The 14,573-nt window shown below is 40.3% G+C and overlaps 1 protein-coding gene across 1 annotated transcript in view; it reads left to right on the forward strand.

The window, feature by feature from the left end:
- Positions 1-9,886, forward strand: part of LOC135710186 (uncharacterized) — a 31,845-nt gene extending 21,959 nt beyond the window's left edge. Inside the window, exon 2 of the mRNA XM_065232700.1 lies at positions 8,722-9,886. Within this exon, the coding sequence (XP_065088772.1) occupies positions 8,722-9,731 (1,010 nt within the window). The 3' untranslated portion in view covers positions 9,732-9,886. The remainder of the gene's footprint in view (positions 1-8,721) is intronic.
- The last annotated feature ends 4,687 nt before the right edge of the window (positions 9,887-14,573 follow it).

Raw genomic sequence — 14,573 nt, forward strand, 5'->3', positions numbered from 1 at the left:
ACAGCCTGTGGATGTTGCTACAGCTGCCGCTGGAGGCAGGGAAATCATACAACAATGTTTGCGTTGTAAATGGTGCATTAGAACAACGAAAGACTCTGTTTTCATGAGTAACCGTGACTGTTTGGACTTAATACTTATTACTTGGAATGTATTAAGTTTCGTAGAAATCCTTAACAGCTGTAGATGAAAAATGAAAGCGTTGATGTAAGATCGTTTCAAAAAATAACTCAGCGCTTCTCATGCTTACGAACATAAATTTCATTGAACATATTAACAAGCAAAAGTTCTGCTATCGATAACTTTTCCATATTTTTTAATTTTCTTTATAACATTTATTTTGGTAAAATAACAATTTCGGTACAATTATAATATATTACTGAACCCTCAACACGAATATTTGATTAACATACACTGCTCTGCTATTCATTCTTACGGATCCTAAATGGCCCAGGAAGTTTCGGAAGAAATTGCTGATTATCACCGTAGACTTTCGGTATTATGCTATGAATCCATGTCTCATTCCTGCTGTCAATTAGTCATTGAATCTGCTCTTACAATTTTGCATATGTCATTGGATTTCTTCTGCTTTTATCCGTCCTCCGCCAATCAATGTGATGCTTATACGAATCATTCCAAGGACAAAGCACACTGCTTTCGACGTAATAGTTCGGTATGACTCACAACATGCATGAAGATGCCTTTTGCTATTGCTTGGTCCAGAGTCATTCAACATGATTCTAGCTGCTCGTCGATCATCACCCCCAAGTATTTCAGCACATGCTTCGATTCTATGACATGATCCCTGAAGACAAGTTATGCTTGGTGACCTAGATTGCAGCTACTGATCAATATCACTTAGGTTTTTTGATAGACCACCTGCAGTTTTAAGGCAGGACTACGTCTTTCTTTACTATACATTGAAACCTCCGTTTACAAAGTTTTTTTTAAGCAGTAGGGTAGAGAACTACTTCGGCCTAATCGCCCATTTTGGGCCTATCGAGCAGAAAACTTCATATAAATCCATGATTTCAGAGTTAACAAGTCAATTATGCGTTTGGTACAATACTTTAGTTAATAAGCTACGGAACGAAGTCAATGAGAACGCGTGATATCAAGGTTTGCATCCATTATTCCCAAAAACAAAAGAAGCGCTCCGACCGAATCAATTTTTATCGTCATCCGATAGGCCGAAGTGAATTCATTGGCGTTTCAATGCGTTAGGCCGAGTTTAGAATCTGTAGGCCGAGTTTGGCGTCAAGAAGCAGTGTTAGACTTTTGGCAATATCTCAACGATTGGTTTCTCTTTATCAAATCTTACGGTATATACGGAAAGGTAAATAAATTTGGAAGCCATCAGTAATAATAACATTTCGTTTGGTGCTAAACTGCGCTAGATTAAGAAATACTAAGTGCAGGTTGTGCTTAATAGGCCGGTAATGGGGTAGTTAACCCTATTCAATTTACGTCCCTCTTTTTACGAAGTAAATCCCAAAAAAATAACGAGGTTTTGTTACGAAGTAAATTCCAAACAACGAGTTTTCTTCGCCCTTTTGGGAAACTGCACAGTTTAAAAAGGTAGTGTAAATTTCCGTTACTATGAGCGTCATGTTGTTTACATTATTGATCAGGTAAATTTATGTGACATGTCATGAAATATTCCATATATTGTATACAATTGTCCATCTTTCTAAGCAACATTTCTTGCAAGCTGCTAGTTTACGTGAAATGGAAGTTTGCATGCATGGATATTTACATCACCAATAACATTCATTTTTTTTCTGGGTGGGAAATACTATGAAAAACCCCACAATATGGGTATTTTTACAATCGGAGTACGCGTAGGGACTAGGAATCGATATCTGATGAGATTTTGAAATCCAATATGGTGCAGTTACAGAAAAACTTAGGAATCATGTCAAATACCCCATAATATGCGTATCTTTGAAATGTTTGGTTGGTTGTCTTCATTAAGGAGATTTTCAGCCAGACATCTGGTTCATCTCCGCTAATCTTTGAAATCTGATTGACGTGTAGGGACCGAAAATTCATGTCTGTCGCCATTTTGCTATCCAAGATGGCGGCTGCCAATTACAGAAAAACTTGGAAGTTCTGTCAAATACCCAAATATGCGTATTTTTGGAATGGGCGTGACGTGTAGGGAACAGAAATCGATGTCTGACGCTATTTTGAAATACAAGATGGCGGCTTTGCACAGTGGTCTAGTACTGTGAAAAGACGGTCAAAAGTCATTATCTCATGAATCTTGCAATTTTGACTAATGGTCCCTTGAGGTTAGTTTCTGGATATTAAAAGTCCCCTCTTTTGACAATAACAAATAAATGATTAATCCTCCTAGAAGGGAGATTTAAAATTTATTTTTCCAAAAACTCCACATTCAGGATCGGTGTCTTCGGCAAAGTCTTAGAAAATATCAAAACAAGAAAGTTTGCTAAAGGCACTAGGTGGCTATTTCTTCATCTCATTTCATTTTTTGGTGGAAAACCTCTTAATAACAGTGTCTACTTAATAATTAATTTATTTAAATTTCTACTGGTTTGAAATGTTCTACAAAATTGTTCTACACATTAATAAACATAAGTTTGAAGAATATCATGGCATGATTTGTCATTGTCAAAAGAAGGGCCTTTTAATATCCAGAAACTTTCCTCAAGACGCCATTAGTCTAAATAGCAAGATTCATGAGATAATGACTTTTGACCGTCTTTTCACAGTACTAGACCACTATGCTTCGGGTTACAGAAAAACTTGGGAATTCCGTCAAATACCCCGCATTATGGGTATTTTTTATTCGAAGTTACTTTGTAGGGACCGGAAATCATTGTCTGACGCCATTTTGAAATCCAGGATGGCAGCTTCCGGTTACAGGAAAACTATATTCTGTCAAACACTCCACAATATGGATTAGACCTGTGCGCCGGTCAAGTTCACCGGCGGCGGCGGCGGCGTAGAAGCTGTATTAGCTTCAGCGGCGGCGGCGGCGTGCAGCGGTGTATCATTTTGATGGTCAAATATCGCATTTTCAACATATATGCAACAAAAATATTGTATTGGTGCTTGTGACATGTTATAGAAAATGCCATCGGAAATTACCTACCGACACCATCGTATCTTTTCGGAACAGAAACGAAATTAGAGTGGATTTTAGAATTCCGTGACAATTGGTAATTTTGTTCTTATCGAAGAATATTAGATAAGTATTTTTATGAATCATCATTAGGGTGGCCTCTCCTGTGTTATAATTTTTGAATTCCTGGGCTACACCCGTATTATAAAACGACCCATATTGTGGGGTATTTGACAGTGTTTTCCAGTTTTTCTGTAACTGGAAGCCACCATCCTGGATTTCAAAATGGCGTCAGACATGTATTACAGGTCCATACACGTCACCCCAATTAAAAAAATATCCATATTGTGGGGTATTTGAATGTGTTTCCCCCAGTTGTTCTGTAACCGGATGACGCAATCTTGGATTTCAAAATGGCGTCTGGCATGAATGTTCATAGTTGAAGATGCTAATTTCAAATAACAGACTAAAGTGGTAATTTTTATACGATAGATGAGGAGATGAAAGTATAGAATTGATAGTTCCGTTTAGCGTACGGCAGTGTAAAAATTGCATATAGAAGTAGAAAGCGAGCTAGACAACTTTTAGGAAGGTACAAATCAGTTTTATCATCTCTCTTTACCAAACTCCCCCTTTGGAGAGGGATGGTGAGGGGTGTGTCATCTAAAATATAAAAGTAAAACAATCCAACCTTTTTTCATTCACCTCATAGGTATAAACTTGTTGCTAAAATGCTCACATGCTACCTATTGCTAAGCAATTCATGGTACCAAGTGGTTTGGTTTTGAATTACCTACGTCCATATATAAGCCAAATCTGACACGTAATCAACATTAGAATATAATTTGCTGTGTATCTGTGAAAGTGACCTGCTTAAGTTCAGTAATGCAGAAGACGAAGTGGTAGTTAAAATGAATACTTTTCATTAAAAGTGTATACATGTGTTTAAAAAAAAAGTTGCTCGAAAAATTGCCGAAATCTCACGGATACTAATTTACAGAAATTGGTTGATCTGGGTTTTGCGGAACAGAACCAACTTAACGGTAAATTAAAAATTTGTGATTCTTGTCGTATACAGCTTTCTAAACGTACCGAACTATCAAGTAGCGATGAGTTATCGAACTGCGATGAACAAGATATCAACATGAATGTTTCACGTCAGGAATCTTTAGTAACTGTACCATCAATACCATCGGTAGAAACAATCGACTCTAATGTTGGTGAATATTCGCAAAGCGTCAATATTGAACTATTGAGCTCAACAAACAATACTCAAGGGCTATAACCATTCAAGGAACTCAAAAATACCATTCATTTATTCCTATTTCTAAAAGAAAAATAGAAGTCAGACACTTTTCAAACTGTAATACTGAAAAGAAAATAGTTGATATTACTAAGAATTAAGGTAAGGATTTCTATTACAACTATATCAATCTAACAATGTAAAAATAAATAAAATCCTTCACGAAAAATTGCAATTATAAGATTTTTTGCATTTGCTAACGAGCGAAATATGCATTTACAATAAAATAAATTGTTTTATCATATCGATGAGCCACCAAGAGCATTTTTATTGTAAAATTTTCTTATCGGTCGAAAAAAAATATTTTCGGAACTAGAGAACATACATTAAACTGGCCATAACTACCAACATTTTGAAAATATCTACTTTAAAACCGCTACATCTCGAAAGCGGTGCGGTACTCAGATTCTTTTTTATTGTTAATTTGGTGTTCTTTCATTAAATAAAGTCGAAACAGTAATTGGACCAAGTTTTAGATATTTTTTCAAAAACTTGAGTTTTTTTTTTTAAATCATAACTTTTTTGTCCATCAATTCTCCATCTTAACCTATAGTGCAAAAGATGGCATTTTTGTCTCTTAACATACATCAGCAAATAAAAAAAACACAAAATATCATTTTATGATAAAAATTGTTTTTAAGACTTTATTTAAAATTTAAAAAAGTTTTAGAGTGCATATTTTTTTATACAGTTTCATCTAATACCTGCAATATTGTCCAAGACACCAATCCGATCGGACAAACAGTTTTTGAGTAAAAAAATTCTGAAGATAAGCTTGATATTTTTCTATATGCCCTTTTAAAAAATAAGGCTGAAATCAAAACGGCGATATTAAGATGCAAAATGGCATTGTTGGTCATAAGAAACGTATCCGCAAATGTTCAACCAAATAAAAAAAAATACAAAAATAAACCGTTTTGCGAATTCGTAGGGAATTGCTCAGTGTAGTTTTAGCATCATCGGAAGTAAAATTGTTTTTCTGCAAATGGCAATTTGCCAACCAATTACCTGCACACGGATCATCGTCATCGAGTGTCAGCATCTGCTTCCGCCTTTACATCGCTCATCCATCATCGTGTGTACAGCTGGGTGCCGGGCCTCATATAAGTACACACTAGAAATACTCAGAGAGAGAGATAGGCGGAGAAAACAAAATATAATTCGGCAGCAGGGATTTGTACCTAAATTATCTTGCAACCCTTGCTAGAAGCCAGCATTTCACATGACTTTTATTTTTGATTCGATTTACATGCAAAGTAATAATTAATTGCGTCGCAATATTTTGCACATTTCTTGGTGCTATTAGTTAACCAACTAAGATCAATTAATTAATAGAGTTAGAATATTGTTTTTGATTCCAAAAACTAGTTGAATTTTAGAAGCACATGAAACATAAAGGTGATTGAATTCCTGATCGATTGCAATGCTCTTAAATTTAATTTAGTAAGAATAAGAAATACTCGGACAAATTCTAATGGGAATGTTCGATTGGCTCAGATTTTGACAGTTCATTTGACTCAAAACATTCTCTCCGCCTATCTCTCCCTCTGAGTATTTCTAGTACACACCAACGAAGAACGCCCACACACGCCGATCGAAGATCATCCACGCTGCGCATCGCTCTGCTGCAGCTGTGTAAACGCTCAATGGTAGTAGAATAGGATTATCATATACAGCTTTCCCCCGAAGAACGCGTTACCCACTGAGTTCTACCCACCGCTTTGTCTCGGTGGGTTTTCAACCAAGCGGTCTGATTTTCTGCGAGTGACTAGTTCTCCATTTGTACTACTCACATGTAAAAAATCAGACATGCAAAAAATCGCGACTGGTTGAAACCCCGCCGAGAAAAAGCGGTGGGTGCAACTCAGTGGGTAACGCGTTCTTCGGAGGATAGCTGTAAGTTTTTGTTCTTGTTTCATTCTCTCGCCCATCAGTTAAATTTTAAGCTTGTGTTTCTGTATTTCTAGATAGAGCAGGAATTAGGGCGTAACAGCTTTTGTAAACAATGACTTCTATAGGGGAAGTCTTTCCCTACCCGATGAGGATGTTGGTTTGCATGGGCGAGCCTCAAATTTCTAGAAATCATCAAGAGAAGTCATTGCTTACAAAAACTGTTAGGCCCTAATTCCAGCTCTATCTAGATTTATAGTTTTTTTTTTCTGTGTATTGTGTCCGTGTAATTTTGAATAACCTTTGAGTGGTAAAGCGTTTTGCGTTCCCACTAGTACGGCAAAATGGACATTTGGTCGGAAGGCGGTATGAACGTTTTGTCGGAAGATGACACCACTTTGCCACCCGATGGCAAGAAGGGTAGCAAACGTCTATCACAGCAGATATCGGATGATGCCATCCCTGGTTCGTCTGGGCAGGCTCAGAAAAGCTCCCGATCGCCTACCCCTCGGCTCGACTGGCCCATAGGTTGTCTACTTTCAGCCCAAAAAGAAACCTTTGAATGTAATGCAAATTACTAATGATCTGACGAAGCGATTCTCGATCGTGACCGAAACCTCGAAGGTTAGGTGCAATAAACGTGTAGTCGAGATTGTTGCCTCCCAGCTCTTTATGCTCAAGTATAGAGAGTGTACATCCCAGCTCGTGATGTGGAGATCGAAGGTGTGATCACTGAAGCGAGTCTGACTCCGAGCGGTTGACCGTTTCAAGAACCCCTTGCTTCCAACGGTTCAGATATCGGAAGTCCAGAAACTGGGCTCAGTATCTTTCAGCGAGGGTAAACAGAGCAGACTCGTTTCGGGTGACACCCTTTTTTTTCCTTGGTTTGTTTTCATTGATCTTGTTTTCCGTGCTGAGCACCAATGCTACCGACGCCAGGAAGGCAGCTCCCACACCTGGACCCTACCTATCGACCCATCAAGTCGATTAAACCCAGGCCTGCTGGGGTGAGAGGTAATCACGCATACCACTACACCACCGGCGCCGCTGGTTCAGCCCTTTCTCACTACATCGAGTTGGGAAAACTTCGGCTATCTGTGCAATTGTTTGTTCCTTGGTTCCCAACTGCCAAAACAGTTGGAGATTCGGTCTCTCACTGTGGCAGCAAGGAACGCTGCTCCAAATGCGGGAAGAAGCACGATAATGGCGCCTACACAGTCACTGCACCAAAATACATGTACTGTAAGGGAACTCCTCATGGTCGCTCGTCGTGCCCGGCATACAAACAACGCGGGGAGGAACTACAACGCTCTCCTAAGGAACGTTCCAGGCAGTCTTTTACAGAAATGCCTAAGACAGTCACGCCGTCGATCGACGACAAAAATCCCTTTGCTCTTTTATAAGATGACGAATCTGACTCTGACTTGGCTGAGGAAGGAACTCCTTTAAATTCTTGAGATGGACCACTTACCGGGCTCGGCATTAAATGAAATCAGCACCATTCGAATACCCATGTTTTTTTACGTAGGACATGCTTGGATTTCCAGTCAAAAAATTTAGCGGAAATTCTTTCTATATGAATATCAACTCAAAAATACACATATTTAGGGTGAAATGGGGCAAAATTGGCCACTTCCTGGGCTCTGCACAAGATGAAACCTACACCAATCGATTTATTGGCAAATTTCTGATAAGGAAAGCTTCTGTTCTCGCTTGAAATCCAGCGGCATCTCAACTAAGGAAATTCGGGCTCGTTTTTTCCACTGTGCACTGGTGATTGTCTACGTATTTTCCCTCCGAAAGCTTAATCATGATATTTGAAGCCATTGATCAACAACACAAGTTAAAGTCCAGACATTTGGAAATTTATCCAATACTCATTCAATTCCTTAGGATCTCTAACATTCGAACACGATATGCAAACCCTTTATTCATAAATTCTCAATAAAGTATTTTCGATAGGGGAAATGGATGTAATGTCGGTCTAAATGCCCCTAATTTGGGCCCATGCATAAAATCAGCAATCGACTAAATTTTCAATCGTAACCAACCGTAGTACCGTCCTAATGACGCGTTCAACTAGATAAAATTGATAAGGGGCTGTTCATAAACTACGTAGACTCTTCAGGGGGTTGGGGGTATGGGGGTTCACTAATATCTACGGTTCATACAAATTTTCTAAACAATGTATGGACGATTGTCTATGCGGTGGAAGGGGGTGTCAAAAACCTTTTAAAATCGGGCTGCATAGATTATGAACAGCCCCTAAATAGAAGATTTCTAGCGATAGGCTCAATCTTAGATCCATAGGCAAACATTAGAGCCATTTTCCCTATTACGTTTTTTAGTTTCAGCAATAAAACTTATGAAGCAGCAATCACGTATCAATATTGTAAACTACCGCAAAATTAATCGAAAGTGTTTCCCATCTTTTCCATTGCAGGCCGCAAGAAAGGAGGTGGAAGTGACAGCAACAACAACAACATTGTTGTAGCTGGCGGTGGAGGCGGCGGACACGGCCATGAAGTGTACTACGAAGTGCACGAAGAGGACAGTGGTGGCAAGAAAGGAAAGAAGAAGAAGGGTAAGAAGAACAGAAAGAAACGAAAGAAGCACAAAGGTTGGAAGAAGCACATGAAGAAAGCGGTCCCAATCGGTCTTGGAATTTTGGCTCTGAAAGCAATTCTCCTGCATTTTATCCTGAAGAAGTTGGTCTTGGCTACGGCGCTTTCTCTTCTTTTAAGCAAGAAATCCTTGCTGGTATCGTCACTGATCGCCCTAAAGCTCATGTTCAGTCAACAACACAGCAGCGACAAGAGTGAAAGCAGTAAACTGGAGGTAGTTCACATCCCAATTCGAAAGGAAACCGGCTTCCACAAAAAGATCCAACTAAATAAGGTCCAGGGAAAATCCAAAACAAAATTTCAGTCAAATCAAATCCATCCAACCCTGAAACCCCAGCACAGCTTTAACCACTATGGATCGGGATCGCTGATCAAGCACACCCACCAGCAGATGGAAGACTTTGGCGGAAAGTACATCCCGCTGGGATACGAAAGCACTCAGTTCAACTATGACCTAACGACACCAACTACGTATCTGGACTCCCTACCGGAAGGTTCGGAGGACAACTTCTTCGATGTGAACGATTTGCAGTACATCCGCCGAGAAGGTTGGGATGGCTGGACCGGTTGGAATCGAGGCGAAGTAAGCGCGGATACCAACGGCTATGCTGGCTATGAGCCCAGTACATCGACCGATTACAGTGTGAGTTCGAGCTACGATCAACCGTACAGCTACAATAGCCATGGAAACGGTGTCCGATACGGTGAGAATAATTACAACATCAACAACAACGGCCAGGGGGGAAGTCAAATCAACTACAAGCAACGGAACCTAAGTTTGATGAAGTATAGACGGAAGCGAAGGGTAGAAGGAGGCGCTCAGAAGTGAGTGTTGAAGAAGAAAGCTATTAATCTCAAAAACCAAAAATTAAATAGAATACATTAAAAACCTAAGAAGAGCTACTAACATTAAATATTGCAAGTGTTAGGTTAAGGCATTAGCATTTAGTAAATTATTTATATTTATCTGTTTGAGGAATTCTGTTATAAAGTTCTACTAAGAGTGAAATTTTTGGCAGTGCTGAATGATGTAGGGATTCTTTTTCATCGATGTTCGAGTAGTAAAGAGGACGCTGAATAAATGATAGGTAGATGTACTTTAAAATTTTGTATCGATCTAGAGAAAATAAAAAAATAAACGCTTAAGAAAACCTTCTTCACGATTACTGAGAGCAACATATTCGAATTCCATGCATACCAGAACCAGAACCAGAACCGTATTTAATCCTTTGTCTTTATAGGTTTTAAACCAGAAGAACCAGAACTGCATTTGAGCCTTGATCAATAAATGGATTAATATAAAAATGCCTACTAGAAACAATCCGTGGAAAGATCTAAGACCAGTTCCAGCTGTATCGCCAAGGTACAGAGGCAATTGAACAAGTTGACGTATTCTTCACTGCAGTTCGTCTTGAGACAGGTCGGATGTAGACAGCGCCAAATTTATCTACTCCTATTTTCTTGAGCGGACTTGAAAAGGTGTTACTGAGATGACGGGAATCCACCCATGAACTGCTACTACTCCTAACTGCAATTGTGAAGCAGCATGCAGTATTCGTTCGTGAAAGCATCAATTAATCAACCGGGTTAAATGGGGTTAGTATTTCCAATTTACCGGCCATTTTTGGCTTTCCGGGAAACGAGAAACAGCTCATGGTCATGGTGTGGGAGCTGACTCCTTGGCGTCGGTACCATTGGTGCTTAGCACGAAAAACAAGATCGACGGAAAACAAATCAAGAGAAGAAAATCTTAACCAGATTAGCATACAAACACAAACTGGTTACAGTTACAGATATAGATTCCTTCTACAATTCTCAGTTGCTTCACAGCGATATAAATCTGAAAGGTAGCCTCAGTATCGCATTGTTTCTCCATGAACTATGACGAACGTTCAAGTCAACCGACTCAAGAATAGCAGGGCAGTCGATTCTTCCTTGGAACGTGTTCGCTACAACCATAGCCCTAGCGATGTGCATGCGTGACTGAAGCATTTCCAAGTGAATTAACTGACATCGGCTTCTGAAACTGACTTCGACTTCTTTAGTGAAGCGGCGTAGAAAAGCTGCAATCCTCTCCTAACCGTTCTGATAGTACGGATGTCAAACAGCAGAGCAGTTGAACGGACCAAAGAGCAGTACAATTACTTTAAACAGTACTCACTGGTAAAATCCTTGGCGACACGGAAGATGAATGCCTTCTCAACAACGTAAGAAACATTATGCTTGAACGTTAGTTAAGTATCCAGAACGACTTCAAGGTCCTTCACATGGTCCACGCGCTGAATAACGGTATCTTGAAGCTTGTAATCGTAGACGAGTGGTCCATGAATCAGAGCAAAGGAGATAACAGAACATTTTTCAGGATTAACGATCATTCGATTTAAAGTGCCCAAGCCATGAACGTGTCGAGTTCTTTCTGCAGCAGGCTTGCTGAAACTCTTCAAACTCACTGGAGGTTTTAAAACACTCTTGTCCTGCGAGTTTAGCCAGCCCTCAACTCGAATAAGTGGCGGCAGGAATATGGAAGAAGTAAACAAAAGCTCCTCCTCCTCCTCCTAGACTAACGCCGAGTCTATTCAATTTAGCTATCGTTAAATCGTGGTTGAATGTTTCGAAGGCCGCAGATAAATCGGTGTAGATGACGTCTGTTGGTGCTCTTTCAGTTAAACTATCAGTAACGTAAGACGTAAGGCACAGAAGATAAGTGGTGATTGACCTACCTGTGATAAATCTATGTTGATCATCACTCAGGTGCTGCTTGTAATGAGACAGCAGCGGATTCATCACGACTAGCTCAAACAGCTTAGAGATGACACACAATAACGAGATTCCACGATAGTTGTTAACGTCTTTCCGATCGCCTTTCTTAGTTACGGGAAACATAAAAACAATTTTCCATACGGACGGTAACACTACCCTTGTCAATGACAAGCAGTGCTGAGATTTGTCATTATCATTGAGAGACTTTCACGCGATATTGACAAAATTGTTCGTCACATAGTCACTGACAGACTTGATCCTCAAAAAAACCTTCGTCAAAATCTCATTCATTGTTTCGTCAATGACAAAGATTCACCTGGTAACAAAAAGTGTAATTTCGTACTTTCTGTGCCACATTATTGTTATCCAAGTAGTTCAGGACGTAGATGCTTGTTCACATTAACGGATCCATGTAATTGTGTTGCTCAAATCATTTAATTTCGTTACAAATTTAGTTAATATAAAAATCTACACATGTTCGTCACTGACAGCATTGTCATTGACAATTGACATGGTTTGCCTTGACTATGACTGTTAGCTCAAATGAGTGACCAAAGCAGAACTGTCAATATCACTGTATATTGTCGAGATTTTGCAGCACTGGTGACAAGTCAAACACATGCCGAATAGGAGTGAGCAGATGTTCAATATGCCTCTCGAAAAAAAAGGGAATGCCATCCGGACCCGGATTCATCGATTATTTCGACTTAGAGGCGGCTCTGGAGATCATAGCATAAGTTTCTACAATTGATTTGTGACAAGCGTGCTACTAGGGAAGTAATTTCGCCATTCAAATCATGGTCTAAGGGAGGCTGAACTCCTTCCTTTGTTAGTTCACGTATCTCCAAAATGTCTTCGGTCTCATCTTTAGATTTCGTTGGTGATTTTGTTGGACTTGGTAGGTAAAAGCGGCTAAAAAAAAGCTGACTGCTAGACTAGTAAGCGGTGTTCAGTCTCTCATAATGCTGCAGATTTTTGGAATTTCATTCAACGTTTTCCGTTGTGATCGTTCATCTTTCAATAGCGACAAGCACTGCATTGGTGGTGCGCTCATAGCCGTTGCCGAACGACATGCGAGCTCACGCATTGATACGAACAATGGCAGGAGGATGGAGCAGGTGTGTGTTTCTGCCAATATTCGAATCGTGGTCGTCGAATCCTGTTGTGCAATATTAACATTCCACCAGGCGAAAGCGCCGTAGCTTCTGTAGTACATTCTGCTGATGATCCATTGCTGCCAGTAGATCTGAACCCCCCCCCCCCCCCTATTTAATAGTCGCGTTGATGCTACCGCTGAATGTCCCCTCCTATTTGAAACTTGGCTACACCCTTGAGCAGCAGCAGTGCTTTTGGCGCGTGGCGTTGAACATTGTTCTCCAATACACAAGCAAAGGCTGCCCGAAAGCAGCGAGCTGCAGCCCACATGAGCGTCCATTCACCGAAGAAGGAGGAATAAACCGCTTCGCTACTGATCGTAAGTCGCTGTGAGATTCATCCAATTTCGTCAGCAAGTTTTTTTGACGTAGGACTACGTCTTTCATTTCTATACTGAGGGTACACTTTGCGAAAACCAAAAATGGAACATGAAACAAAATTATGAAAGATTTTGAACATTAATAACTCAGCTGCTCCTGGACCAATTTAAATAATTTTATGAACAATCGATCAGAGATCTTTCTAAGCATCTATAGCTTTGCTTTCGACTGATGATTTTTAACGTGAAGCTTGTGAAAAAGTGGTAATGTCAAGCATTGTCCAATGAACAAATAAAAAGTGATAATTTTATCACTGTTTTCATGAAATAAACGTTCTTCCCAAACCCAGTCCTCATAATCGAGTACCACTTGGTTGCACGTCATTCTGCTTTAACCTGAAAAGATATAAATGAGCGCTGCTGTATGGCTCACTTTCACTTCGAACGGCGTGGTGAACAGCAATAGCAGCAGTAGGAAGGTGGTGGCTAGTCCACTCCTTCACACCTCACAATTGACTGGTCGTGGCAAAGGAGGAAAAGGTCTGGTAAAGGCGGTGCCAAGCGTCATCGCAAAGTTCTTTGAGATAACCACCATCCGTCGTCTGGCTTGCCGTGCCGGTGTCAAACGTATCTCCGGTCTACGAGGTGTGCTGAAGGTGTTCCTGGAAAATGAGGTCTGTGATGCCTACACCTACACTAAACACGCCAAGCGTAAGCGGCCATGGATGTCATCTACACTTTGAAGCGACAGCGACGCACTCTGTACGGTTTCGGAGGTTAAATCATCACCAGCTTATTACAGTAAAGAGTAGGAATATAATTCATCTGCCTGTTTTTCCATATTCAGAACCACACGCCCCCAACGACCACACAAAATGCTCATGTAACCAAACTTGGAAGCAGGAAAACAAATGATTTTGATCGATTCTCTTCATCAACTTTCTCTTTGAATCGCCACAATCTAGCTTCAAATTCGACGAAGACGGCAGGAAACACTTTTGATGCCAAGTTATTTACGAAAGAGAGAGAAGAAAAGAAGTTATTGAAAAGTGACGCGAGATTTTTTTTTTCGTGCTGAGCACCAATGCCACCGACACCAGGGAGACAGCTCCCACACCTGGAACCTACCTATCGGCCCATCAACTCAACTGAGGACCAACGGCTTTACTTCCCGAAGGAAGGCGTGATCAGAGATGTCATGCCTTAGAACATGCCAGTGACGCCGACTGAGATTGAACCCAGGCCTGCTGGGGTGAGAGGTAATCACGCTTACCACTACACCACCGGCGCCGCTAACTTTCAAGGTGTTGCCATTGGCAAACTACGCAAAAGGAAAAGAGCCAGTGTCAGTATCAGTGTTATGATAGCAAACTACTCATAATGGGAGGAGTCTTTGTAGCTGTTATACCACTTGGTTGCACAGCATTCTGATTTAAC

This window comes from Ochlerotatus camptorhynchus, unplaced genomic scaffold, assembly GCF_037179485.1.
Source record: "Ochlerotatus camptorhynchus isolate MF236.1 unplaced genomic scaffold, CSIRO-AGI_Acam_v1.1 ptg000371l, whole genome shotgun sequence".
Taxonomy (NCBI): domain Eukaryota; kingdom Metazoa; phylum Arthropoda; class Insecta; order Diptera; family Culicidae; genus Ochlerotatus; species Ochlerotatus camptorhynchus.